Here is a 25188-nt window from a genome sequence, read left to right as displayed (position 1 = left end):
ACACCCTGGATGACAATTATAGGTTGAGTAGTTCACCTGCCCCAGTGGATTTAACACTTTCTCTGCGAGATTCCCAACTCTGGGCTTTTTTTGCACTACCACATTAGTTCAGAGAAATGCTGTGCTGAAAGGACTGATCTGAACTTCTTTGCAGAGCTGCTGCTCCTTGGATACAAGTGAAAAGTATCCAAAAGAGCACAGGAGCACCTCATTGCTGTGCCATAAGTTTGCTAGGGGAACCCAGGTGCCACATGTTCCTGGGTGCATGTGTCTCACAGCAACAGAAAGCCACGGCTGAGCAAACAGAAAGCTCAAAGTCCTAAACTCTCAGTGGTCTTAACACAGTTACTGTGAGCCTGGCAAGGACAAAATCCTGACCTGGGCACAGCATGAACACTCAGGAGACACGAGACAATAATGCAGTGACTGCAAGGCTTACCTCAGCACCCCAAGGGGATGGGCGCACAGAAAGTTGTAGTAGCAGATGTCCTGATTGCCTGTCACGTTCACTACCTGGTCATAGAGGAGGTGGGAAACCTGATATTAGCAAAGCCTCCCTGTTCTGGGGGGTTTCCTCCGTGCAAACACTGCATGTACACATGGTGTACCAGGACACAGCCTAGCTCTAGCCCTGGCACAGGGGTCTACTGACATCGGCAAGTGAAGCTTTTAGCCGGGGACAAGAGGTTGCCACAGGCCACAAACCTGACAACAGTTTTCAGAGGAAACATATTGTGTGCTCTCAACCCCACCACTAATAGATCTGCTTGCAGATATCTGAGTAACAGCAGGATAGCAAGGGCGGGGAGAAGGGAGGAGAAATCACTCATATCACAGCAAACTCGGCTTGTTTTCAGTTGTCTTTTAGAGATAACAGCAGACTCCTCCTGCTTCTAAAATGAAACAAGCCCCAAATGAGACATCAGATGAGCAGGAAAACAGCTGCACTCCTGCTTCCCAAGCAAAAATAGCAGAACTGCAAGCTCAGCAAGCCAAGCCAGTAGCAACACTCAACTCATGGTGCAGAGAGAACAGCTAAGGTAAACTGCCTCTCAGACAGAGCAGGATTCCTGGGTGATCCCAGTTTCACTGTGACTGTCATCCTTAGACCATGCAACCACAGAGCTAGTTTAAAGGCAAGAGTACCCAAGCACAAGGGACAGCCACACAGAGCCCAACGCACCGTCTGGTAAGTGATGACGAGCTGGATGACCGGCAGGGCATAAAACACTGCAATGGTGATGATGTTCCTGCAAAGAGGAGACCGTAGCAGCAGTTACACACACACCGAAACAATTGGTGCACACCCAGGACAGAACCCCACAGTGCTTGTGGAGGAATGTGTACACCTTGGTGTCTAAGGGCACAGATCCTGCTCTCCCAGTCGGAGCTTTATACCTCTGGTTATGATCTCCTGAAGCAGAAGAGCAAACGTGCTAATGCAAACAGGAGGCAAATGCTAAGGGCACAGGACAAGCCAGGATATGGACCACAAGCTCGTGTTTGAGTGCCGATTTCTCCCCTTCCCCAGTATATTCCAGCACACCAGTTGTTACCACACTTTAAAGCAATCATGCAAACCAGAATCCACTGCCAGGGTGGCGTGTACACTGGTCCACTAATATCCTTATTTCAGGTATGTGGGATGTGCAGTTACTGGTTGGAAGAGGGTCAGAATGTGCAACAGGACAGCTCAAAGTATATCATCAGGTCTGAAGTGTGGTTCAGAAGGGCATATGGACAGCCTCCACAGCCAGAGGCTGAGTCCAGAGCTTGGGCCTTACCAGTTTATCTTCTCCTTACCAGAAATAGATTTTGTATTTTTTGCTGACAATCCTTCGGTCCTTCCTGGACAAGTCTGATAGATAGAGGAACACCTAAAACATTAGTGGGTGGGGAAAGAGGGAAGAAAATAGAGAAGAACTAATGAAGACTACAGAAGCCAGTGGAAGAACCTGACGTATTTGGACAATATGCAACTTGTTGCTATTTGGACTGGGTTTTTTTGTTTGTTTGGGGGTTTTTTGGGTGGTTTTTTTTTTTGTTGTTGTGGGGTTTTTTTAGGTTTGGGTTGTTGGGGTTTGTGTTGGGTTTTTTGGTTTGGTTTTCGGTTTTTTTTTTTTTTTTTTTTTTTTTTTTACATAGCAAGCTCACTGTGTCCCTTGATTCTGTGGGGAATGAGTTCTGCAAAACCCTCTGACCTCCAGGAATGGCTCTGACCACACAGAGCAGTGTGGGGAGACAAAAGGAGCCAGTCTGAGAGCTGCTAGCTTAAAGCTCCTCAGTACATCCACTGCAGTCACACTACTCATACCAGAAAACTACCTACTATTGCACATTATTTTCTTCCTATGCTGTCCTACCTCCTTGGACTTTCTGGGACACTCTGGGCTTTTTCTTCCTTTCTCAAAAGTCCCCAACACATTCTGATTTTCCATATTAAATCACTCATTTCAGCAGCACACTTAGCACAGCAGGAAAACTTTCTACACACTGAAAAAAGCACTAAGCAGCACATTTGGCTTTATTAGATTAAATCCATCTAAAAGGGAAGCGGAAACTTAAAACCCTAGCAAGTAACTAGTGCTGGTCCTGGCCCAGATGTGTCCATGGCCCAGCATCATGGCCACAGCTGGAACGCCAGCCATACCTTAGTGCGGATGACATTCTTATCACTTTCAATTTCTGGCATGGTGTCGAAGTCGCTCTCCTCCTCCACAGAGCTGTCTGTGTCAGAACCAGCTGGTGGCCCACGCTCAGGGGAAGACAAGTGCCGTCCACCGCTGGAGCTTGATTCGTCTGGAGCAGAGCGGGGAGAAGGAAACAGGCAGGGTAAAGGCTAAATCCCTCTATGCACAGCAACAAGAAAGCTGCCCCAGATATCAGCAGCAATCTGCTGGGACAAGTTGATATGGCCATTTCAAGGAACAAGTGTTTCCATGATCACAAACCTTCCTAAAAGTCTTGGATACCAGCTAAGAGCACTTTCAAGGACCATCCTCCACCCTCTGCAGCACTTTGGGTTTTCCCCTCCTTTTATTCTATTACTTTTCATCTCTAACATTTTCAACTCTTTACTAGCTTGGGCTCTGAAATCTGGAAGTCTGAGACAAGCTAGAAAGCTCTAGTGAAAGCAGGAGACTGTTCAGGGGTCAGAAACAGGCTGACCTATTTAATTCCCAGTTTTTATATAAGCTTTATATATAGGCTTTTCTAAAAATATTGTAGAACAAAAGACAAAGAGGAAGAAAGTAATTTTTTCAAAGCAGGCAGAGCATCAGCCTTGCTCCCATTGCATGCACAATATTGGTCACCCACCTGGCCAAGCTCCCAGCCAGCCCACTGCCCATACTGGTATGAGCAGAACACAAGTTTCTTCCTCATTTCCCAAATGCTTTTAAAACATTTCCTGGGAATTGGGGGAGGGGCAGTGCTGAAGCCCTCAATTCTATTCCAGGACTTAATTCCTCCTGATTTTTTTCCCAAACCTCATGGAATATCAGTTCTGTTTCTTCATCAGGCATTCAGAGATATCACACCTTCGCAGTCCAACAACTGGGTGACATCTGGAGTGGCAGAGCTGTCTTTACACTACAGTGAGCAAATGCATCCTGAGAAGGGACCAAAATTACAGAGCTGTTCTCCTCTCTCATTTGAGCAGCTGCCTCACACTGCCCTGGACCTGCACTGCATCACCCTGCACCTGGGTCCCCAAGCTGCCAAATTCAAGGATTATGTCCCAAAAGTCCACAGCACTGAGTTGTTCAATACCAGTCCTTCCACAGGAGGGAAAAACTGTTGTAAGGAGACTAAGAAATACTCTGGCAAAGGAAGGCATTTCCCATCATCTCAGATTTGCAGGACCCTTGGGAGTTTTTTTTTCCTCCTCTGCTGCCAGCATGACATTATTTCTCCCCTAATGAAAACTGTGGACTGCAAGAAGCTCTGACTCTTTCTTGCCTTGTGGCACACAATCCTTCAGTCTTCCAGTGAAAGGCACGCTTTGGTCTAAAGGCAGGCTTGATGAGCTAATAACAGACTCCTAGAAGCTTGTTTGGAAGGGACCTTTATCAGTCCCTAGTCAACCTCCTGCCTGAAGCAGCACCGTCAACAACACTTATCAGATGACTGTGGCTTCCTCTAGCTGAGACTCGACCATTTCCAATGACAGAGACTCTCTGGGCACCTCTTCCAGAGATTTGCCACCTTTTTGCTGTAGATTTTTTCCCTAAAATGCAACCTGAACCTCTCAAGCTGCAATTTTTTATTTTTTTTTTTCCAAGCAGTTGCAAGCTGCTACTAAAGCAGCTGGCTTTAAAGTACCTTAAAGGGCCCTGCCCCAGGCAGAACCCTCCCCGTGCCCCCAGTTCTGAAAGATACTATACCGATAGCACCATAGCTGCTTCCTTCAGGGGTGCTGGTGGTGATGGGATGCGAAGATGTCATAATCCCAGATCCTGCAATGGAAACAGACCCAAAAGGACGGTTAGTTTCGTGTCAGTGCTTCGAAGTGCATCTCCGAGGTGATTACAAACAGCTTGAAGAGCTGGAGGGGCTTGGGAAAAGCAGCATTCCTCCAAACAGATGGCAGTCTCCCTCCAGGGCACACCGCAAAGCAAGGGTTTCCCTTTTGTATAATGTGAAGCAAACCCATTCCCTTCAGCCTCCCCACACAGGCTGCCAGTTTGACTTACAAAAGCACGAGCCTCCCTCCAGCACCCTGCAGGCATCACATTATGGGGCTGCAAGACTTGGCAAATTGTAGAGCAAGTCTCACAATATTCAGAGCACCCTTTGAATTTCTAATTCTTCTCCTTCCCCTCCTCATGCATTGATCTATTCAAATATTGCTACCTGCAGATATCCCTGGAAGAGTCACAGCCAGCCTTTGGCAAGATAGCTGCTACATAGTTTTAAGCAAGTAAGGAGAAAGCAAAAATGCTCTGTGCAAAAAAGTGGTCACGACCTTGTGCTGATGACAAGAGGGGCAAGCCTTTGAGGGCTGGGAAGTCCCTGCCTCCCACCCACACATCTGGAAGCAAGGAAGGCTGCATCTCCCAGCCAGGTTGTACGGGGACTTCCCCCTCCTGCCTCCACATTTGCTCTTTTTGCCTCCATGGGGCTCAGCCTCCATAGCGGGGTTCAGCTGCTGAACCGGCAGCAGACAAACATGTCAGGAAACACAGCCAGCTGAATCCCCTCTCTGAGGGGTCAAACACCCATCTCCGCAAAAGGGAGGGAAGCAAGAGCAGCAGGAGCAGGACCATGTCTTCCAGTGGTGGCGAACAGCAAGACAGGCCCAGCTGCTTGTAAAGCTTCACCCCTGCAACAACATCGTGTGGCCAGTCAGCAGCAAAGGGACACAGGACATGGGACAGTACTTAAAGCCAAGCAACCTTACTGCAGCCTGGCAATGGCTTGGCTTCCCAAGCTACATCTCTGGCTTCCCAGTACCTGATCTGCCCAAACCGACAGGCAGACTCCTCTTTCCAGCCGGCAATTCTGGGCACTTCTGTAACACCTTGCATAGGTTTCTATACCATTTCCATTAGTCACATATGTAAAAAGCCCCAAAACTTTTCCCTGCCTGAGCCCAATTCCTAGGCAGGGGAGCACCCATACAGCAACAACATTTGTTGTTTCAAGTCCAAATTACCGCTTTCCTTTGACACATTCACTGTGCTCATTGGGCTGTGGGTTAAGACTTGGTCTCCATTTCAGCTTCTCTACCCTCCTGCCCCATCCCTCTAACAGGGCAATGAACAGCTCGGAGGAGCATCAGAAGTGGACAACATGGCATGGACTGAGCACCAGAGGGAAGGCTCTGGCACACCACAGCCCCCCACATGACACCCCTTCAGCCCTGAGCTGGGATTAGAAGGATGTTGTTGTAGGTTGCTGCAGGAGCAAGATCCACCTTCTACTCATCATACGCTGTGCAACCCTCGCTCTCCTGTGGCAGTTTTTTCTGTTGCTTTAAACTCATTTGGAAATCCAGATCACTAGGACGAGGGTGAAAGAAGTGTTTCCCCACGTTCATGACACCACAGCACATGCACGCTTCCTACTCCCGTCAGTCCTGTCCCACAGGGGTGCTCCCTCCTTATTTTGGACCAGGCTTTATGCTCTCAAGCGACCTGTCAACCTTCTCTCCCATGTAACCAAAGGAAGATTTAAATCTGGACAAAGCAGGGAGGCCAGGGAGAACAGGCGCTCCGCCCTGCCTCTAACAGCCACTTCAGACCCAGCTCACCCACTAATTTCAGTCCCACTTCCCAGTGTGCGACTGAGTCAGCAAAGTAAATGTACCGCACTAGGTGTGGTTCCCCCAGCTATTGCCTCCACCAGAGAGTGATGATGTGGAATGGGAGGGGTTCCACAGGGTTACAAAAAAAAAAGTTAACCACAGAAGCTGAGCATAAAATGGGTGACAGGAGCAAAGGGGCGCATGGAGTGCAGAATATTCAAAGACAACAGAGACAGATTGCTCAACACCTCCATCCACACATTCTTGGTGGGGAAGGGAAAAGGAAAGGGGAGCGATGGAGAAGGTGAGACCCAGGAGTACTTTGGAGTAAGAGAAATTCCAGCGGGTGGGAAGAGGAGAAAAACCTCAGAGAAAGCCAGCATGCCCTGGGTGGTCTGGAGGACAGGGAAGACACTAGTTACCACTTTATAGGCATCAGTCAGACACACACCCTGAAGAGACACAATAGAGAAAGAAACAGCATGCGGGTAGGACATGGTTCCTCCGCAGAGGAAAGGACGTGGCTGTGACATACAGTGCAGGCACGTGAAGGTGGCATAGAATACGAGGGAGAGGACAGGTCACAGAAAGAGCAGGTGCCTCTGGGAGGAAACCTGTAAACTGTGAAGGAACTGCGCTCCTCTGTCCTTTCACAGGGATGCTGTTCAGCAATCCTCCCTGCCAAGGAATCCAGTCCTCTGCCCTCTAGGTCCATGCTAAGCACAGCATCTGTGCCCTGCAGCTTCTTTGGGAATTTCCCAAGCACCAGAATTTAACTTCCACCTCTCGCCCGGGCAGCTTGGAAAGCAGCTGCTTAGCTGCCTTCAGCACTTGCACCCTCAGCTGCAGCACCAGCAGCACTCCCTGGGGCTTCTGGTCTCACCTGGCTGAGACTGTGCCTCCTTGCCTTAGACAGTGATCCCTTGTCACCAGCCTGGAGCTCTTCCAGGGCCTTGGCCAGGTCCCTTCAGCTTCCCCAAACTCCCCAACACACAGACCCTTCCCATTTCTCCAGTGCCCTAAGACCTACTGTTGTCTCACACTGGGATCCATCCCAAATGGCTTAAATTTAAAATATTTTTAAGCACATTTTCACAGTCCCCTGCTAATTTAGTTGTGAAAGAACCTTTCACACACATTCTAGACACAGGGATGCCTATGTAGATCTCAGCAGCTGAAGAAGCCACTCCTGAGAAGCCAAATGCCCCCAGGTTCTTGGCAGAAATATCAACCCAAGTAATGCCAGGTCAGAGTGAAGTTCCACTGCTGATCCTTTAAGCACAGCTCAGTTATACCAGTATGCTTAACTGGTGGTACGTAGCAGACTGGAGAGACTGAAGAAGCTGGGGATTAAAAAAGGGAACACACCAAGAACCTTTCAATGCTGCCAAAACAGAATGTCCTCCCTTTCCCCAGGAGAGAGGTACAAATGATGATGCCTTTATCCTCAGACCAATGGTTTGAACTACTTTGCAGGCACTAAATATTTAAAGAAAACGAAACGGCCAGCCTCCCACACTTCTCCAGAAAGCAGAAACTCCCAGTGCCCCCCCCCCATCCACATGACAAAAATTTCCACCTTTCACTGGTAGCCTCTTAGATGCAGCTATGTTTTTGTAACACAGAAATCTGCAGTGTGTTGAAATGTGGGTGCAGCATAAAGTAAACTGAATCCAATACCAAAGTAAATAACACAAACACCACTACCTAACTGTATTAGTCATTCATTCACTTGGTTGTCTGCAACTCCCAGTTAAAAACAAATTAAATTAAAAAATTAGAGACCTCATGCTTAAACCAGGCAGAGGAAAGCTTAAAGCATAAGAGCTGACAAACTCAAAGTGCCTTGTTAAGAAATGAACGGACCTGGCAGCAGTAACATGAGCCTGTAAGCCAGGTCTAGCCAAGGCTTACCCTTCCTCCACCCCTCTAAAAGCCAGCTCCCCAGGGCAGGTGTCAGGACCAGGTTCAGGGGAGCCTGCTTCAAATGCCCTCTCTTGTGAGGGCAGAGAGGAAGCTCTAATATCTTTCATCAGCACCAGAGACTACGTAGTACATATACAGGGAAGAAGGGTTGAAGGGACAGAAGGTACTTGACTGACAGCCTGTCCCTTGCCTGGCCTGGGACCTGTGCTGTTCACTTAAAGCTGTCACACAACAGAAGAGAGACCTTACCATCCTCAGGACTCAATCTCCCAGCCGAAGCCTTCCTCCGAACCCTGAAAAAGAACAGGCAACACTCATGAGATAGCCAACAAACCCCATCACCTGCCAGCCATGGCAGGATTGTCTAGGACACCAGCAGGTAGATATGGTGCAAAGCTCTAAAAAGACAACCAAACAAAAACCCAACAAAAAGAAACAAACAAAATACTGTTTTGACTCGGCATGGCTCAGCCATGACTGCTTGCTGTCCACCTCTCAGATTTCCAAAACAGAGGGTTTTTTTACCCCCTCAGTTATCCATCAGAGGCAGGACAACCAGTTACATGACCGTCCTATCCTGCACTGCATGTTGGGAGAGAATCTCAGACCACCTTCCCAAACCAAACTCCCCTGCTCAGGGGACCAAGTGCATAAGAATCCACTGAAAGGGCAGCAGGAGCTAGAGGCACGCATCAGCACGATGCTTAAGAAGCCAATACCACCTCCTTCAATGCAGGTGCCAAGCGAGAGAAGGTAAGAAAAAAACCTTAAGTTCACAACAAAGGAAAAATAACAGCAAAAAAGAGTGTGCACACACTTAAGTAATTTCATTGAATTGTTCCAATGAAATGCTGTTTCATTGATGTGTCTTGAAGTTAAGCCATGCCCCCATCTTGAAGTTCTTTTGTTTCAGAGCACCAAACTTTTAAGATCCCCTCTTCTGAAGCAGCTGAAAACTCTGCCACATTCAGCCTGAGGAGCTGGCTGACAAGCATGGTTCCCACAAAACCAACCTACTATTTGCTGAAAGCTTTCCGTGGCTCTTCTCATCCCAACCTTTGCCCAGTAAGCCGAGAAAGAGTGTTGAAGGGGCCTCCCTCCTCTCAAGCCTCCACACTTTGGACAAAGGATTCGCTTAACTGTTGTCACTGCCTACACAGGCAGCAGTGACTGATCCCAACCAACTCCACCACTCCCAGGAACTTAAGAGCACCTTGCCTGCTGTCCCACCAAGGCTGTCATCCTGTGCTAGCAGTTACCTGTCCTACAGAAGCAAATCTCACCTCCCTTTTAGGCTGCTGTCCCCTTCCTGCCCCTCCAGTCCTGCTCTCACTTAAGAGGACTTCAAGATCACCTCCAGTGAGCAACAGGGGACCCTGGGGCAACTGGGAAGAGTTTTGCTTCCCATGCCTCCACCAAGAGCAACCTGTCATGGTAGCTGTGCCCAAGTTTACCTCAGATGCAGCTATTCCCCCCAACACAAGCCCAGGCATCAAGGTCTGGGGCAGGGGAGGCAGGTCAGGAAGGAAACCAGCCCTCTCAGGACTGCAAGACCCCATTTGGGTCACTGCCACTTATTGCACTACTCTTTCCAGCACCCTGGGAAGTACCTCGGTTCCCTGATGCTCTAGCACTCCATAACCCAGACTGGCCCCATCACAAGTCCCACCTGCCATCCAGTGTCCTCATGTAAGGAAATTCAGGAGTAGGGGCACTTGAAAAGCTAGAGGGCAGAGCCTTAGTTCTTCATCATTGTCATGATCCCCACAGCAGAGGAAGAAAAGTTTTCTGGCTGACAGTCAGTAGGACCCCACTGAGTAGTCGTGGACTTCTTTGGCTGCTCTGTTCAGATGCTTGCCACCCCACTCGCCCCAAATGCACTGCAGGGTGAGGCATCTCTGAGGATGAGGAGAAACAGACAGGCTGTTCTTGTAAAACCTCTCGACTCACCTGACGTAGTGCACGAAAGCAACCACCACTGAGCCCAAGTAAAAGGAGAGGAAACTCAGGAAGCTGAAGAACATGGCCTGGACATAAACAGACTCTGAGGAAAGGGAAGGCAGCAGTCAGCTCACGGAGCAGGAACAGCCCCTCTCAGAGCCAGCGCTCCTGTCCTGCTCTTCCCAATACCACCTGGTGACAATGCCCAGCCCCAAACAGCCCTTCAAAACCCATCTGCTTTCTTCAAGAGGAGTCACCAGAACCTGTTGCAAGGTCTCTCCCCATTTCTTCACTCCCAGTGCTAGCTGCTGTGCCTTTGAGACCACCCTGTCCCACACAGCACCTCCTGGAAGAGACCAGGGCTCCAATTGGTTTTGACTCCTTTGCTGGTGCTTTCTGCATCTGATGGGTGCCCCCCCCTCCCCCCCCATCAGAGGGCTGCCGGCCCAGCCATACCCTTCTATGCAGAAGTGCCAAGTCCCCCCGTAAAGTTGCATTGCTCTGCCCAAAGATACTGACTTTTAATGGAGGGCACAATCGTCACTTGAAGGTTCTTTGTCCGCTGCAGATTCCAGGTACGGTTCACATTCCCTGGGGGATGCAAAGTGTACAGCAAATGTAAAAAAGATCAAGCATTAATGACCTCTGGCCCTGATCTTAGTTCTCCACACTTGCAAAAACACCAAGGTCTGGCTTTTCACTATACTCTGTGTGTGGTTTTGCTCTAACACCTCTGTCAGACTTGCCAATATACAGCCTTGTCCGTTTGTTTCCCCTCCCTATACACAACCTGTTTTTCAGACTAGAAATCCCTGCTTGAGCCTTCCACACATTGCTCAAGTCTGGATGCCTGAATCCCAAGGGCATCTCGTCTCCCATTCACCTAGTTCCCAAAGGGCAGTTTCTCTCACTACAGCTACTGGGACACCATTTTTGACTCTGGCCAAAACTCTGCTGGCAAAACACTTCTGTGCAGGATGCCATGCTAGCACCTTGTTGTGTTTCAGCTGCCAGTACAGCTCTGCTGACAGCTTTAGGATAAGAAAAAGACACCCAGAAGGTGACAATTCTTTTTTTGGGGGGAAAACTGGGGGCGGGGGGCAGCGGGGCTTTTGGGAGAGCCCAGTATATCTGTTGGTTGCAGTCTTGCTTCTCCTACAGGGAGGAAGCCATCCGGCTTCGAGGATAGGAATGTCACCATTCCGGTTCCAGCCACCATATGACTGGTGGAGGCTTTGCTTTTACCACTGCCCAGGAAGTGGACACAGTGTTTTCTGGCTGGGAAAGGCACTAGAACAAGTCTCGTGTAAAATTATTCCCCCAAAATTACTATTTTTTCCTGTTCCCCCAAGTCCAGGGCTGTCATAGATCCCAAGATAGTAGTGGGAGAAGATGCTCTCTGGAGGAACTGCCATCTGGGCCTCCATGCAGGCAGGAGGATAAAACAGCAGTAAGGGGAAAAAAAACAAAAAAGAAAAACAAACAAACAAAACCCCAAAAACCACCCAAAAAGCTGGAAGCAGCACTCCTTGGGTGTCTCCAGTATCTCCCAAGACGCCAGTGACTCCTCAGAGGAGCACATAACCCCAGCAAGCCATGCTCTGTACTAGCCAGCCACTTCCAGGGTGGATCAAGACTTTTAACCTACCCAACAATATTAAGTTTATACTTCACTATTCCTCACAGCTGCCTGGGTAAGATACAGCTATATGACCATCCTGTGTCATCCCACAGGAAGGTCCCCAAGGACTCCTGCTGCTCCATCACCTGGATGTGGCAACCAAATCCCCCTCCCAGCACAACTTACCATGAATGGAAGAAGGCACAGAACCCCCACAGGCATAATCCTCTGGTTTGATGACGAACACAACGAAGAACTGCTCACCTGGGAAATCCTTTCTCTACATGGGAGGACAGAAGACAGAATTGATGAGAAGTGAAGCAGCCTCTTCCTCCAATGCAAAGCAGAGGTGATGATCTCCACAGGGCCAGAGATCAGGTTTTAGTTGCTACAGAGGCAGCAGCCTTACAGAGACCTGCCTGTTCCGGACAGTGCTTGGTTTCTGGGGATGCTCCCCTCATCCTTGCTGACAATAAGCTGACTGAGTTCATCAGTATGCAATACAGCAGTGCCCCAGTAAAAGCAAACCAATGCTAATGTGTTTATTTATTTATTTTAATTAGTACAAACCATCTACCTAAGCTTTGCTCACTATAAGGCCCTGCTGCCACCACTCAGTAGTAGAAGAGCCAAGGTTCGAACACAAGACGCCTGGCTGCAGCCACTCTGATCTAGAGCCTCAGCACCTAAGACATAACACAAGTACCTAAGCAAACGTAAGCAAGGTTTTGTAGTAAAAGGTAACATCACTTCTTCCACTTATATCAGCTGATATAATAAAAAACAAAGGAACACAGCTATACCAGAATCAACAAAATATAACTAGAGATGCACAAGACAAGCCACTGGAAAAAAAAAACAACACTGGGACAAAAAAAAAAATCGGCGTCTCACCTGCACAGTTATAGCTGCCTGCTTTGTCATAGACTGGTAAACACCGTTGAACTCCACGTTATGGTCCAGGTCATAGACTGGGCACTAAAACGGACACAACTAAGGGTTAAACCAGGCACAAAATCCAAACTAATTTTGTAGAGAGCCAGCAGGAGAACAGACAGTACAGAGCAGCAGAAAAAGGCCCTGCTTGAGGTGACAAAGTGAACAAAACAACCAGGACGCATTCAGAAGTTAGAAAAGCTGCTCTGAATACACCAGTTGTGGCCTGCACTCACTGGTCTCGGCATTCTCACAAGAGGGCTGCAGTTTAATCCCAGATGAGGATTCAGCCAGATTGATCCCTCCACCATTCCCACAGAGCAGTGCATACACTCAGCTGTACACTGTGTCACACACTTTGTGGTCCGTACTATATGTCGAGTGCTCACCCTCATTTTACTCTTTCCCACTACTCTTAGAACCTGACAGGTTGAAAATCACCTGTCAGTCTCCCCTCCCGCCCTTCTACCGTTCAAACTCGGTATGTGGGCAGGAGTTGACGTTACCCATTTCTCTCTTCACCCCAGATATTAAAGACACCTGCCAGGACTTCAGAGCTAGCAGCCAAGGCATCTTGCACCTCTGTCACCATCCCGCTGCTCCCACACTGCAGGTCCCTGCATTGTTCAGGGAGGTGGGAAAGGAGGAGAAATATGGGGCTATGTCCCAGCTGTGAGCTACAGCCAACCTCCACGGCAGGGAACTGCTCTCCCCTTCCCGGGAAAGCAATGAGTAAGTGTGGAGTGACAAAATCGAATTGGAAAGGAGGAGAGATCTCATGTCTAGAAACCAGACGCTCCCCATGCTGCCTTGAGCCAGGGGAGAGTGAAGGAACAGCACTGTCCCCTGCCTCAGCCACCAGCATCCCATCTAACACTACTCCGCAGAGAGACAGACCCATGTCGCAAGGCAGCAGGGTGTTAAACCTCACAAGGGGAACATGACAACAAATGCCCTATGGACAGGCTGGAGAAGATCAGCTTGTTCACTTACTTGCAACAAAAATCTCTGCATGAGCTGCTTCAACTCAGCATCTCTGTCTTTGCCTCCTTCCTACAGGATTTTCATTCCTCTTTCAGGGGCCCCTTTCACTACCACCACCCTAGGGTGAAGCCCTTCCCAGGGCTTTTCTCTCTGTTGGGGCACAGAGCCCCTCATGGCAGGACACAGAGCTTCAGCAGGCAGATCCTTACCCTTCTCTGCTCAGACTCACCACAATATCCTGGACGGAGACAACCGAGCATGGGTAGACTGCATCAGACACCACTTTAATAATGACTGAATCGACATCCTGAGGAAACTTGTACAGAAAATACTGAGGAGAAAGCAGAGCACCAAGAGTTACAGTCCAGAAATCATCCCTGCCAGTAGCTTCAGAGCCTCCCTAAGGTACCTGCACAGCCCAAGCTGCACTTTGGGGTTGGATGTGGAGGGCTTTCACAAAAATATTAGGACCTTATACTACAGGAGAGCAGATTAAATACGTACAGACAACTCTCCCCCTTGCACAGCATGCTCTTAGACACAGACATCTTCAACATGCAAGATCCAGCATAGCTTCTGCTCCCCTTAAGCTTTTTTCCACCTGATCAAGCTAAAGTGACTTCATCTTATAACCTACTCCATTTTATGTTGCTATGAGCAATTTCTAGATGTTTCCATACTGCTGGCCTTACTTTATAGATGGAACATATCATGGAGTTTATCTCAGATGGGTCACCTCAAAGAGAGACTGTGGAAAGTATTAGGTCAAATGGTTGAACTGTCAAGAGCTCATAAATAAATGCCTGATATTAGTTGTAGGATTTGGGGTTTTTTGGTTTTGCTTGTTTTTGAGGGTGGGGGTTTCTCTTCTCACTTCAGCTTTTAAAATAACTCAGCTATAGCTCTGAAACAAATTGGGAGAGAGTAACGTCTGGTAATATTCCTACTTTTCCTCTGGGGGCAAGGAATGGTGTTTCTTGTGCTCCATGCTTTGAGCAAGCGCCCAGGACAGTCTGTGGGGTCAGGAGATGCCCTTCCTTGTCCCAGCAAGGGCCTTTTCAGATTTAGGCAAAAGATGTTCCAGGCAACTTCACTATTTGCATATTTTTCCAGTAAAAGCTCGATGTACTACACCAGCCGGCTGCTGGAGAAGTAGGGTTTCTGTGCCCACCCAGCAAGCAGGCTTGCTGCAAGGGCTCCCACCATCCTGCTGGGAGCCCAGACCCCAAGAGCTCAGGTTCACAGTCGCAGCTACTGCAAGGGGCTGATGGGCACCTCACCCCACCTGAGGGGACACAAGGTTGAGGACTGCCACCAGGCATCTTCTTCCCTTCCTTATGGTCACCTGGCAGCCACTGCTGCTACCCCAGGGCAGGCACAGGCCACTAGGACAGAAGCTGACACAGCTTCTGCTCCAAAACCATAACCTGAGACATTCCCAACTGGCAAGCTCCCTTTACGTCACATAAACCTTAGTGCTGAGCAAGGGCCAGGCATTTCCTATTTCACTTCCTTCCGCCATCCCCTTCCCAGGAAGGGCAGGGATAAGCAAGAAATCACCCAGGCTTCTTCCAAGTTTGCCCATTTCTACTAAAGCATTTATTCCCCATCAGCCCTCTCCAGGCAGGTCCCTTCGCTGCTGAGGGAGCCGTGGCTCCAAGTGCAAGTCCTTACAAACTGAAAACTCACCAAGCCGGTTTCCTCAGCGGAGCGCGTTTTATCTCTGCCAAGCAAGGACACTGGCAGTCTGAGCTCCTGGTTTTCCCAGGTGCGCTACCCTTGCAAAGCTTTAGGTCCTTGAGGAAGTCACCCATGAGGACCCTTCTATAATTTTCTTTTTAAGCTACATTTATACCAGAGTACAGAACATAAGGGACATTGAGACCTACAGTTCTCTCCTGCACAGACTGTGAGTGGTATAAACGTATCTAGGCAACGCTCCTGACCTATACAAGCATATTTAACTTCTCCTTCTGCCCTCAGGCACGAGCTGGGTTCTGGACAATAACTCCTTCAGTTATTATCCTTGTCTTTTTCCAGGCTTACGGCTATTCCAACACCCATCTAGATTTTTGAATTGCCTTTTTTTATTTTCTTTCTCCCACGAACTACTTAATACTTTCATTTACAAAAATCTCAGCATTATACCAATTAAGAAGCACTCATCATCTACTCTCTACATCTGGCCTATAATTAAAAGTCACCAATCTCATATTATTAATTGTGACAAATAACAGACCAAAGTCACAAAGTTAATTCCAGGCCAGATCCTAAACACTCTACAATCAAATTACAAGATCCTAAGTAATGAGGGTTTATAAAGAGCCACCACCATTCCCTATGCTTCTGTAGTATAAAATACTGCATGTATCTGCAAACCAGCTTAAGATATTTGACAGAAAAAAAAAAAAAAAAAAATTCGCTGGGATGCCTTATAATAGGAAACCCAAAATTAAGTGGTGTTACTAACAGCGGTAGCAACGACAAAAATGGAGTACCAGACAGCCTGGGTAAATTACATACTCTCCCAGCTCTACGAGCTCCTGTATCGCTATAGTTACTGCCAACAGCATTTTCATTTAAGAGAGGACTTGCAGTATCTGCAGGGCTCAAAACAAGGCTTCTCAGCTGGATGTGCTCTACATTGTACTCTCTTCTGAAGTAATAACCAAACTTATCAGGCATTTCATTTATCACCTTGTAACTTGACTTGCTGCCTGAGCAAGAAATAGCAGTCTGAGTTCTGTTGTACCTTTACAGCTTACTTATTTAAGTATTTATTTTTCTCCAGTAAAGACTGCATCTTGGCTAGTCACACTAGGGCAATTGAACCAGCGCTGGCTGGAACAAGACATTGGTGCACACCATCTCACTTCCCATGAGGTGTATCAGTCCAATGGCCTCTGGACTTCTGTACATTTCTGGAATTTCCTGAACTGCAGATACTGTTCATTTGCTCTGGCCATGGTTTTTGGTTCACTTGATTGCTTTGCAAGAGGACCCAAACGTGCCCCTAGAGGGGCTGAGGCACTGCTACCTCTTCACTATATCCACAGAAAATTCAACAGTAAGGAAGTTTCCCTGCATCCTAAGAGGGAAATGACCTAGTCATATAAGGCTTTTGCCATCTCTAACAAAGGATCACATCAACCATTTGGATGTGGTAAGACATACAAGCAACGCTACACAGGACTGCTCCTTACCTGGGGCTGGGAAGGGCTGGCAGTGAAGTTAAAGGCTTTGTTGGTCCTAGAAAAGAAATGCCAGCATGTTGAAATCTAAAACGCTCAGAATTGGAATACACACAGAGTACCTTCAGATTAAGCAAAAGAAAACGAGCAATGGTTTTAAACTAAAAGAGGGTAGATTTAGACTAGATATAAGGAAGAAATATTTTATGATGAGGGTGGTGAAACACTGGAACAGGTTGCCCAGAGCAGTGGTAGATGCCCCATCCCTGGAAACATTCAAGGTCAGGCTGGATGGGGCTCTGAGCAACATGGTCTAGTTGAAGAAGTCTCTGCTCATTGTGGGGGGGTTGAACTAGATGACCTTTAAAGGTCCCTTCCAACCCAAACTATGATTCTGTGAAAAAAAAAAAAAAACAACCTTTTTTTTTTCTGTGAAGGAAAAAGAATGGAAGTGTAGGCAGATGGACGAAATCCCTGTATAACAGATACATGAAGAAATTACATTTGTATTCTCACATCCCAGCTTACTCAAGTTGGAAGTTCTCAAGCCTGGTGACTAGCAGCTCATACGCAATATTAAATGGTGCCATGGAAGCGACGTCCACAAATATAATCTGGTCAGAGGGTCCTGTCTCAGGTGTTGGCTCAGAGGGACAGAGGGTCCGACTCACTTCTTGGTAATTGTAGGTCCTCTGATAGCTATAACAGCCAAGGGAAGGAGGGAAGGGAAAGTTGGATGGAAAAGAGAGAGACAGCAGTTTAAAAGTTGTTTGGCAGTTTTAATAACAACATTTTTCCCCTGCTTGCATAACTGAAATACCAATCTGAAAGGCCAAGACCATTCAGTCTTTTATTCAGAGCTCAAAGTCCACCTCTGTTGCCTCTTGCAGTCTGCACAAGGGACTGGCCATCCCCAGCATTTCACTGCCCTTGAGGCTGCCTGTGCCATCTGCAGATCTAGCACATCTGCCATTTGCTGGAGGCAGAGGGAGCACGACAGCCCAGAACAGCCACTGCTGTAACCATCCCCTGCATCAGGCAAGACACTGCAGGATACCTGCTGTCTGGCACCAGGATTTCAGTCATGGGATGAAGCTTCACATCTGAGATGGTCTAAGGTGCCTGCAAAGTCTCAGTACTTGCAGCCTAACTAGCTCTGAGGTGGCTGAAGATACACAGCAGCACTACTTTCACAAAGAAAACACCCCCAAAACATCCCCCAGCCTCCAGAATAGACTCAACTTAGGTGTGCTGGGGTGAGAAACAGAGGAGAGCCCTTATTCCCCAAATGCTCTGTAACCCAGCAGTTCGGTTAGTTCAAATCCTGCTCCAAACTAGAACCCAAGAACTATTTGCACGCACTGTAAGCAACTGTGGAAATGAAAATAACACCATTTGGTAGATTCACTGACTAGTGACACAGGCAGATCCCCAGCAGAGGAGACTCCTTGTACTCCACATACAGGAGACAAGAGCAGGCTGCCAAACAAGAGGTTACCCACCAAATCCTGGTCTTCCTACGTTCAGCTGACAATGAGCAAGCATGCTTTGCAACCAAGTCCTGCAGTCTACACAAGGAGCAAGATCTAGCACCTGAGGAAGGCTGATGCTGGACACAGCCGGCAGACCAGTGTGTTACAAGGAAGAGACTCCAGTACTTACAGGCCTCGAAAAATAAGTGGGACCTGCCACGACAGCACTCCCTTCTGCTGGCGAACTACAAACAGGACAGGATATTGGAGGTTTTCAGAGCTGCTGTTCACGTACACCCGCACTGCATCTACCTGTGGGAAGAGAAAGGAGAGTACAAATAGGTATTAGCCAAAGGCAAAGAACAAGAAAGACGGCTCCAAATCTAGGTGGGAGAAGCCTGTCCCCCTTCCTCTGTCTGACCTAAATACTGGCAATATCTACGGGGAGATCAGCAGTATTTGTCACTGGACTGGTTATTCAGATCCAGAGGTCATTTACAGAAGTGCCTCCTTGCTGCTGTTCTAATCCAGAATCACAGCCCTGACCCCACATCAGAGGTGACTGTCAGACAAGACACAATGGACAAATGCAGCAGACATAAGAGGAAGAGAGTTCAGTAGCTTCCACTTACCCAATTGGGAGCAACCTGAATAACTACTGTTATAAAATTAAGCAAACACACACACACAACATATACCCAAGGCTACAACTGAAAATTTTGTTGCTTGGACCCTTACGTACCCAACTCAATCAACATTACTGGGAAAGTCACAAAGATGATTGAAGACGACATAAGTAGTTAGGGATGAAAAACCAGGTTAGCAGCTAGCACCTGGCTCAGCTGTAAATGATACTGAGATAACTGTAACCCATATATACCCCACCTAACAACAGGAGTACACTCTTGACTGCCTTCAACCTCCCAAGGAAGGCTGCTTGGGAGGTTTTAATGCAGCCCACTGCAACCAGCAGCTGAAATTTCTCCTTACAATTTCTCCTTACGTTATCTGACCACCAAGCAGTTGCAGAGGTAGGACAACTGTGGGGCAGAAGGCCCTCAGTTTACTATTTGCTTTGAAAAGCAAGCAAGCAGTTTGTCTGCACCAAATGGAAATGGCACCATTTCCATTTGAAAAGAACATCTCTTCAGCTCCCTCTCCAGAGCTGCAGGTATTGCTCAAGAAAACAGAGTATGAGAATGTATAACCCATCAGAAGAGACAGTACATCTCTATTAGAGGTCTTTAAATGATGAAAGCATATTAGGTAGATAAGATATACACATTTTAAGCCCACCGCATCTTAAAAGATTAGAATGGTCTCTCTCTAGATCAGTGAAAGACTTTTCATAGATATCTCAACTTCATACCCTCCAAGAAGAGTAAAGGTAGAAGGGGGGTGCCACCTTCTGAAAAAGCATACAGAATTAGCAAGGTAGCAGAAGGGCAGCTACCTGAGATGGCAGCTTATGCTTACACTGAGGACAACAGGTTCAGAAAAAGGGCTTGCATCTGCAGTCGCAAGTCTGAAAGAAAATTCCCTATTTATTCTTGTTTAGCGATTCTAGGCTCACGTCGGAGTTTAGTTTACTGGAACAAAACACCTTTTTGAAAGCCATAATCATTATCAACCTTCCTGCCATCATCACCATCATACAGAGGCTACAGCCACCAATTCTTAAAAAATAAAGTCTTCAACAAAAGACATCATAAATTATTTAATTAAAACCCCTTTGCGATAGAAGGGCAAACACTGGAATCTTTTTCCATTGCCTTCTGGTTTCTAAACCTTTGCAGCACTCTTTTGGCATGCCTTCCAGCTTTTCCTTCTGACCACAAAAACTACATATGCATTTTTGTTTCCAAGTAAATTTCACAGTAGGGTGCTAAAACCAAGTTAAGAAAAACACCATCACAAAGCAAGACTCACAGGTAACACCTGAAGGGTATCAACACAGCAGGCCACCACCACCAGACAGCACTGGAAGGTTACTCTGCGGCTTCCTTTGTCCCTGTGGCTGCCCTGCTCAGCTGGGGGAGCCGAGCCAGCACACGTTGGTATAACTGGGAAACGCAGGGACTGGGCTGAACAAGCTGCTGCCTGTTTGTAGGTGTTTGCTGTAGTCACTGTGACAAGGAACGGGGACCCAAATGAAGTGACATTGGAACTGAACAAGAAAACAAATCTAAGGAGCATGAAGACACAATGGTCAAGCCAGAGTCCCGCAAGCACATGGAGCCATTCTCCATCCATGGGGAAACCAACTATCATTACAGAAAGGATACGTTCCAGCTACTTGTCCAGCCGTTTTTTGCCCAAGAAACAGTTAAAGCAAGCCCACCTCCACAGGTGAAGTGATTTACACTGCCTCTGGTTGGACACCACTCTGTGAACCCCCCAGGGCTCAGCACATCAGCACAGTGCAATGGCAAGCTCACATCAGACCCACAGCAAATAGTATTACTGCGTCATGCATCCTCAACTACTCACAAATGCAAGCTGGCATTCTACCTAGAAATTCTCTTCTGCACTGACTTCATGAATACAGAACATAACCCACTACGTGGGTTACGCATACATTGCAGACAGCCAGGTTTACTTTAAATGAGTACAGTTCTTTTGTATTCACTGGAAGACTTAGAATGTTGTATCTCTACTTCTTCTAAATTCTCAATTTAATAAACGTAATGGATGTTTGAAGCATATACTAATGCTGAGTGGTATTTTAAAAAAAAAAAGAAAAAAGTACTACTTTTATAGTTTGCCCAGGCTTTGGACACAGAATTGACAGTTGTATACAAGTGAGAATGTGTCTTCTTTCCACCTTGGATCTTCCCTTTCAGCAAACTAAGTATTTCCAATATTGATTCTAAGAGGAAAAACACAAACAGAAATTCACAGGCTGTTTAGAAAAAGTCAGCCAAAAGAAAAAACCTGCTCTGAGGTATCCTATGAAACACATGACAGAGCTCTATCTTTCTATCATAAAAAAAATACAGCTTTTCATATCTATTAAGATACACTAGGGACAATTCTATGATTTAGTCTTAACGCCCCTTGGAAATCCCAGTTCTTCCCCCTATTGCATTACAGTCCATATGCAGCAAGCCATTTATCTCCAGCGGCGCAGTATATTTTTCGGCTTTATTAGTTTCTCATGCTGTTTGGCTTGCACAGGTAAGAATACATGCTACCTGCATTCTACAGTGTATTTATCTGAGGAGCCATGGCCATGTAATCAAATACTGTTTCATAAGCAGACAAGCACAACAGCCAACACAAGGCTGAAGAACTACTTTTAATACCAGTATTTCATAGTCTGAGATCTTCACTAGACATTTTATGTGATCTTAAATGTCTGTTGGGCCAATTCGTGGAATTCCTAGACTTTAATATGAAGAGGGTGGAATACCATGCCAAGACCACATCCCTGAACACTTCTACCTATGATGATGCAAGGAAGTGTTTTCTTAATATTCACCAATCGAAGCAGAGCCCCCTGAGTCCTGTCCAAAAGGGAAGGATTTTCTCTCCCAATGAAGTTTGCAAGGTATTGAGGTCTGCCATTGCATCCTTACCACGAAGGGAACTTTGCGAGACCCTTGCCTGCCTTACGGAGCCCTGCAGATGTGGGGAATGTGCCCTGCTTCACAAACGAACAAAGTATCGCATGGGCAGGCAAGAATGACCATTGCCTACCCCTTTCATACAGCTCGTACCCAAACAGAAAGATGAGAAAACAGCCCTCTCCTCCTTCAGGAGCCAGGAGTACATAGCAGTAGGGACTGGAGCCTTATGGAGACATAATCCCATGCACACCTTTGGGTGAATGAGATCACCCAGCTCATGGAGACAGCAGCTGGGAGCTCATGGCTGGAATTAGGCTGGCTTACAGGTGTACCCATGCTATAGCACTATTAACTTGACCTCCCTCCCCACTAGTCTAGTTAGACTGGAGAAGGGGAGCAGGGCAACAGCTGAATGATTTATACTCAGACTCCACCTCATGCACTGTAAATCCCAGTAGAGGGCAAAACTTCATACCTGTTCTATGCCTCCATCTCGGCCTTGACTCTTACATCGCGTCCTGCCGATGCAGCCCAGAATCCGGGAGCAGCAAGTGCCTGTGTGGCATAGCTCACTGCTGGACAAGGCAGTCCCTTAAATCCAAAGGGGACAGGCAAGTCTTGGAGCCTTGGACACAACCATCCCATCCTTGCCCTTTGTAACCCTACCATATCCTATGTGTCACACCAGCTGAGCTGATGGCCTCCCTTCAGGCTGCTAAAGCTCAACCACCACTCACTGTCATAGGGCTATAAAGGGGCAACTGCCTTAGTCTACGACTAAAGGCAATGTCCTCTCCTAGAGGTCAAGGCATGCAGGCAATAATGCTATGGAAAGTGTTATGTCTACTTGGAAGCAGAAAGTACCAAGGTGAGGATTAACACATCATGTTTTTTTGAACACTGCATGTTGCGTAGACGTGACACTGCAGGACATGGTTTAGTGGGCGTGGTGGTGTTGGGTTGATGGTTGGACTTGATGATCTTACAGGTCTTTTCCAACCTTAATGATTCTGTGATCTTTTTTCCAAAAAGTTACTCAAACGAAAGTATTCTCTCCCCCCCACCTTATGCTTTTTAAAGTAACTTGGATCAGGATAACTGACCTGCTGTACTGAAGAGGAAGGGAGAAGGTATCCAACAAGTTAAAAAAACCACCAGGTTTTAGTTGTGGGTTTTTTTTTTTAAAGGGTCATTTAAGCTGTGTCATCACCTTCTAAAACAGCACTAGAAGATGCTTCAGGAAACTGAATGCTGCAGCTGTTAGGTGGGACAAATAATCTGAGTCATCAGGGTGGCCTCAGTACATGGTAGCCTAGGAGAACCCACACCCCTCAAAGCTCACACGTGCATCTATATTCTACCTTGGCTTGCTAAAGAGTCCCAGAGAGGAGGGGATGAGCAGAGCAAAAGCAGGACCAAGACATATCTTGGTTACATGTAAGGAATTGTACTCGCTCTGGAAGGGAGGCAGCAAATGATACTTTCAACTCCAGCACTGCTTGAATTCCTACCCACACAATTTGAAAAGCTCTCAAGGTTTTGGCGATCATCTGGCATGCCACATTTATTTCAACTAATCAAATAAGTGACAGAGATGGCAAATTGAGGTCCTTAGAGAGCCAAGTATTGATTCATCTCCATGAGGAGAATAAATCCTCCACCCCCAGTTTACAGGCCTGTTACATTTCCTAGGTCCACTTGACACCCCCAGTTCATTCACTTCTTAGCACCTCTGCTCCTTCTCCATGGATGATGTTTTTGAAGGACCATGCAAAGGCTGAAATCCTTTCACATCTTTGCTGACAAAGGAATCAGCCATTAGAAAATGGAACATTCATTTCTGTGTCCTGAGATTTGGCTGCTTCCACCACTGCCGCCTTATAACCCCGCCAGGACTCTTTCTGAAGACAGCCCGCTTCACGCTGGTGAAATGTATATCATGTTGAGTCCCATTTCAAGCAGCAGTGTCTAAGAACTCACATGGGACCAGCAGGGTAGAAAAAAAGCACTTGGGCAGAAAGGAGACGAGCTACAACTGTAAGTGAGGAGTCACTGCTGAACAGCCTTCTCCTCCTGAAGCATCTGAATTTGTCTGACTGCATGTCCTACAGAAAGTAGCTCTTACTTTCATTATACTATGTATTTCTTCATCTCCCTTTCTGGAAAGCCCAGAAATAGGTTTGTTTTCAGAGTCACAAAATTGTTGTTGGAAGTGACCTCTTGAGATGACCTAGACCAAGCCCCCTACTCAAGCAGAGTCAGCTGGAGCTGGTTGCTCAGGGCTCAGTCAGGTTCTGGATATCTCCATAGATGGATACTCCAGAACCTCTCAGGTAGCCTGTTCCAGTCTTTGACTACCCTCACAGGAAAAAAAAAAAAAGTATTTTCCTGTGTTCAGATGGAATGCCTGTGTTTGTGCCCATTATCTCTTGTCTTGTCACTGGGCATCACTAAGAAGAACCTGGCTGCCTCTTCTTCATTCCCTCCCACCAGGCATTTACACACATTTATGAGATCCTCCTGAGCCTTCTCTGCTCCAGGCTGAACAGTCCCGGCTCTCTCAGCCTCTTCTCATACAAAACATGCTCCAATCCCTTAATCATCTTTATGGCTCTGCACTGGACTCACTCCAGTAAGCCCAAACATTTCTTGTACTGGGGAGACCAGAACTGGACACAGTACTCCAGGTGTGAAAGCTTTGCAGCTTTGTAACTGCCCAAGGCAAGTCTGTAGAGCATAACTCTCCCTACTTTTATAAAACAAAACCACCTCTGTAAGAGCTTCCTGGACAAGCCCAACAGTTAAACTTATCATACAGTGACTCATTAGCGCTCCATTCACACACCTTTCCAAGGCTAGCAGGAGGGTGTCGGGGTAATGTCCATTGCTGAATCTAGCCAAAAGATTTAGCATTTCCATTTCCTGTGAAAGGAAAGCTAATTGAGACCGTGGCTACAGGTGCAATAACGCAGCTGAAAAATTTTGCAAGCTGAACCCAGTCAAGGCTCTACTCAGCACAGACCTCCTGCTGCCGCTCCACATCCCAGTTCGAGCTCCTGCTGCTCCTCACCCAGGGTGGCTGGAACGTCCCTAAGCAAGAGCTACTGCCCTTACGTGCGCAGGGTTACAAATTGTCTCCTCTTTGCTGTCAACACTGATACTTGCTTCTCTCTCCTTAACGTATAGGTGAAAGCACTGAGCATATCTTTTTTGAGATCTCAAGGCTCTTCCAGATTAGGTGCTTTACTAGTCTAAGAGCAGTCAAGTTTCCTTTAAGGAAGGAGAGGGGGGGGAAAAAAAA

General features: G+C 47.2%; 1 protein-coding gene across 1 annotated transcript in view; it reads right to left on the bottom strand.

The window, feature by feature from the left end:
- The window catches only part of SIDT1 (SID1 transmembrane family member 1), a 48891-nt gene that overhangs the window by 10458 nt on the left and 13245 nt on the right, over positions 1-25188 (bottom strand). Inside the window, exons 2-15 of the mRNA XM_059817890.1 lie at positions 18509-18630; positions 17375-17545; positions 16859-16904; positions 13885-13986; positions 12630-12713; positions 11922-12015; positions 10634-10705; positions 10124-10217; positions 8423-8466; positions 4386-4457; positions 2651-2799; positions 1804-1877; positions 1184-1250; positions 440-513 (exon numbers count right to left, since the gene is read on the bottom strand). Coding sequence (XP_059673873.1) covers positions 440-513; positions 1184-1250; positions 1804-1877; positions 2651-2799; positions 4386-4457; positions 8423-8466; positions 10124-10217; positions 10634-10705; positions 11922-12015; positions 12630-12713; positions 13885-13986; positions 16859-16904; positions 17375-17545; positions 18509-18630 — 1265 coding nt within the window. The remainder of the gene's footprint in view (positions 1-439; positions 514-1183; positions 1251-1803; positions 1878-2650; positions 2800-4385; positions 4458-8422; positions 8467-10123; positions 10218-10633; positions 10706-11921; positions 12016-12629; positions 12714-13884; positions 13987-16858; positions 16905-17374; positions 17546-18508; positions 18631-25188) is intronic.

This window comes from Gavia stellata, chromosome 1 (genome assembly GCF_030936135.1).
Source record: "Gavia stellata isolate bGavSte3 chromosome 1, bGavSte3.hap2, whole genome shotgun sequence".
In the NCBI taxonomy this organism is placed as follows: Eukaryota; Metazoa; Chordata; class Aves; order Gaviiformes; family Gaviidae; genus Gavia; species Gavia stellata.
The sequence above is the reverse complement of the archived record's forward strand: the minus strand, read 5'-3'. Positions and strand labels throughout refer to the sequence as shown.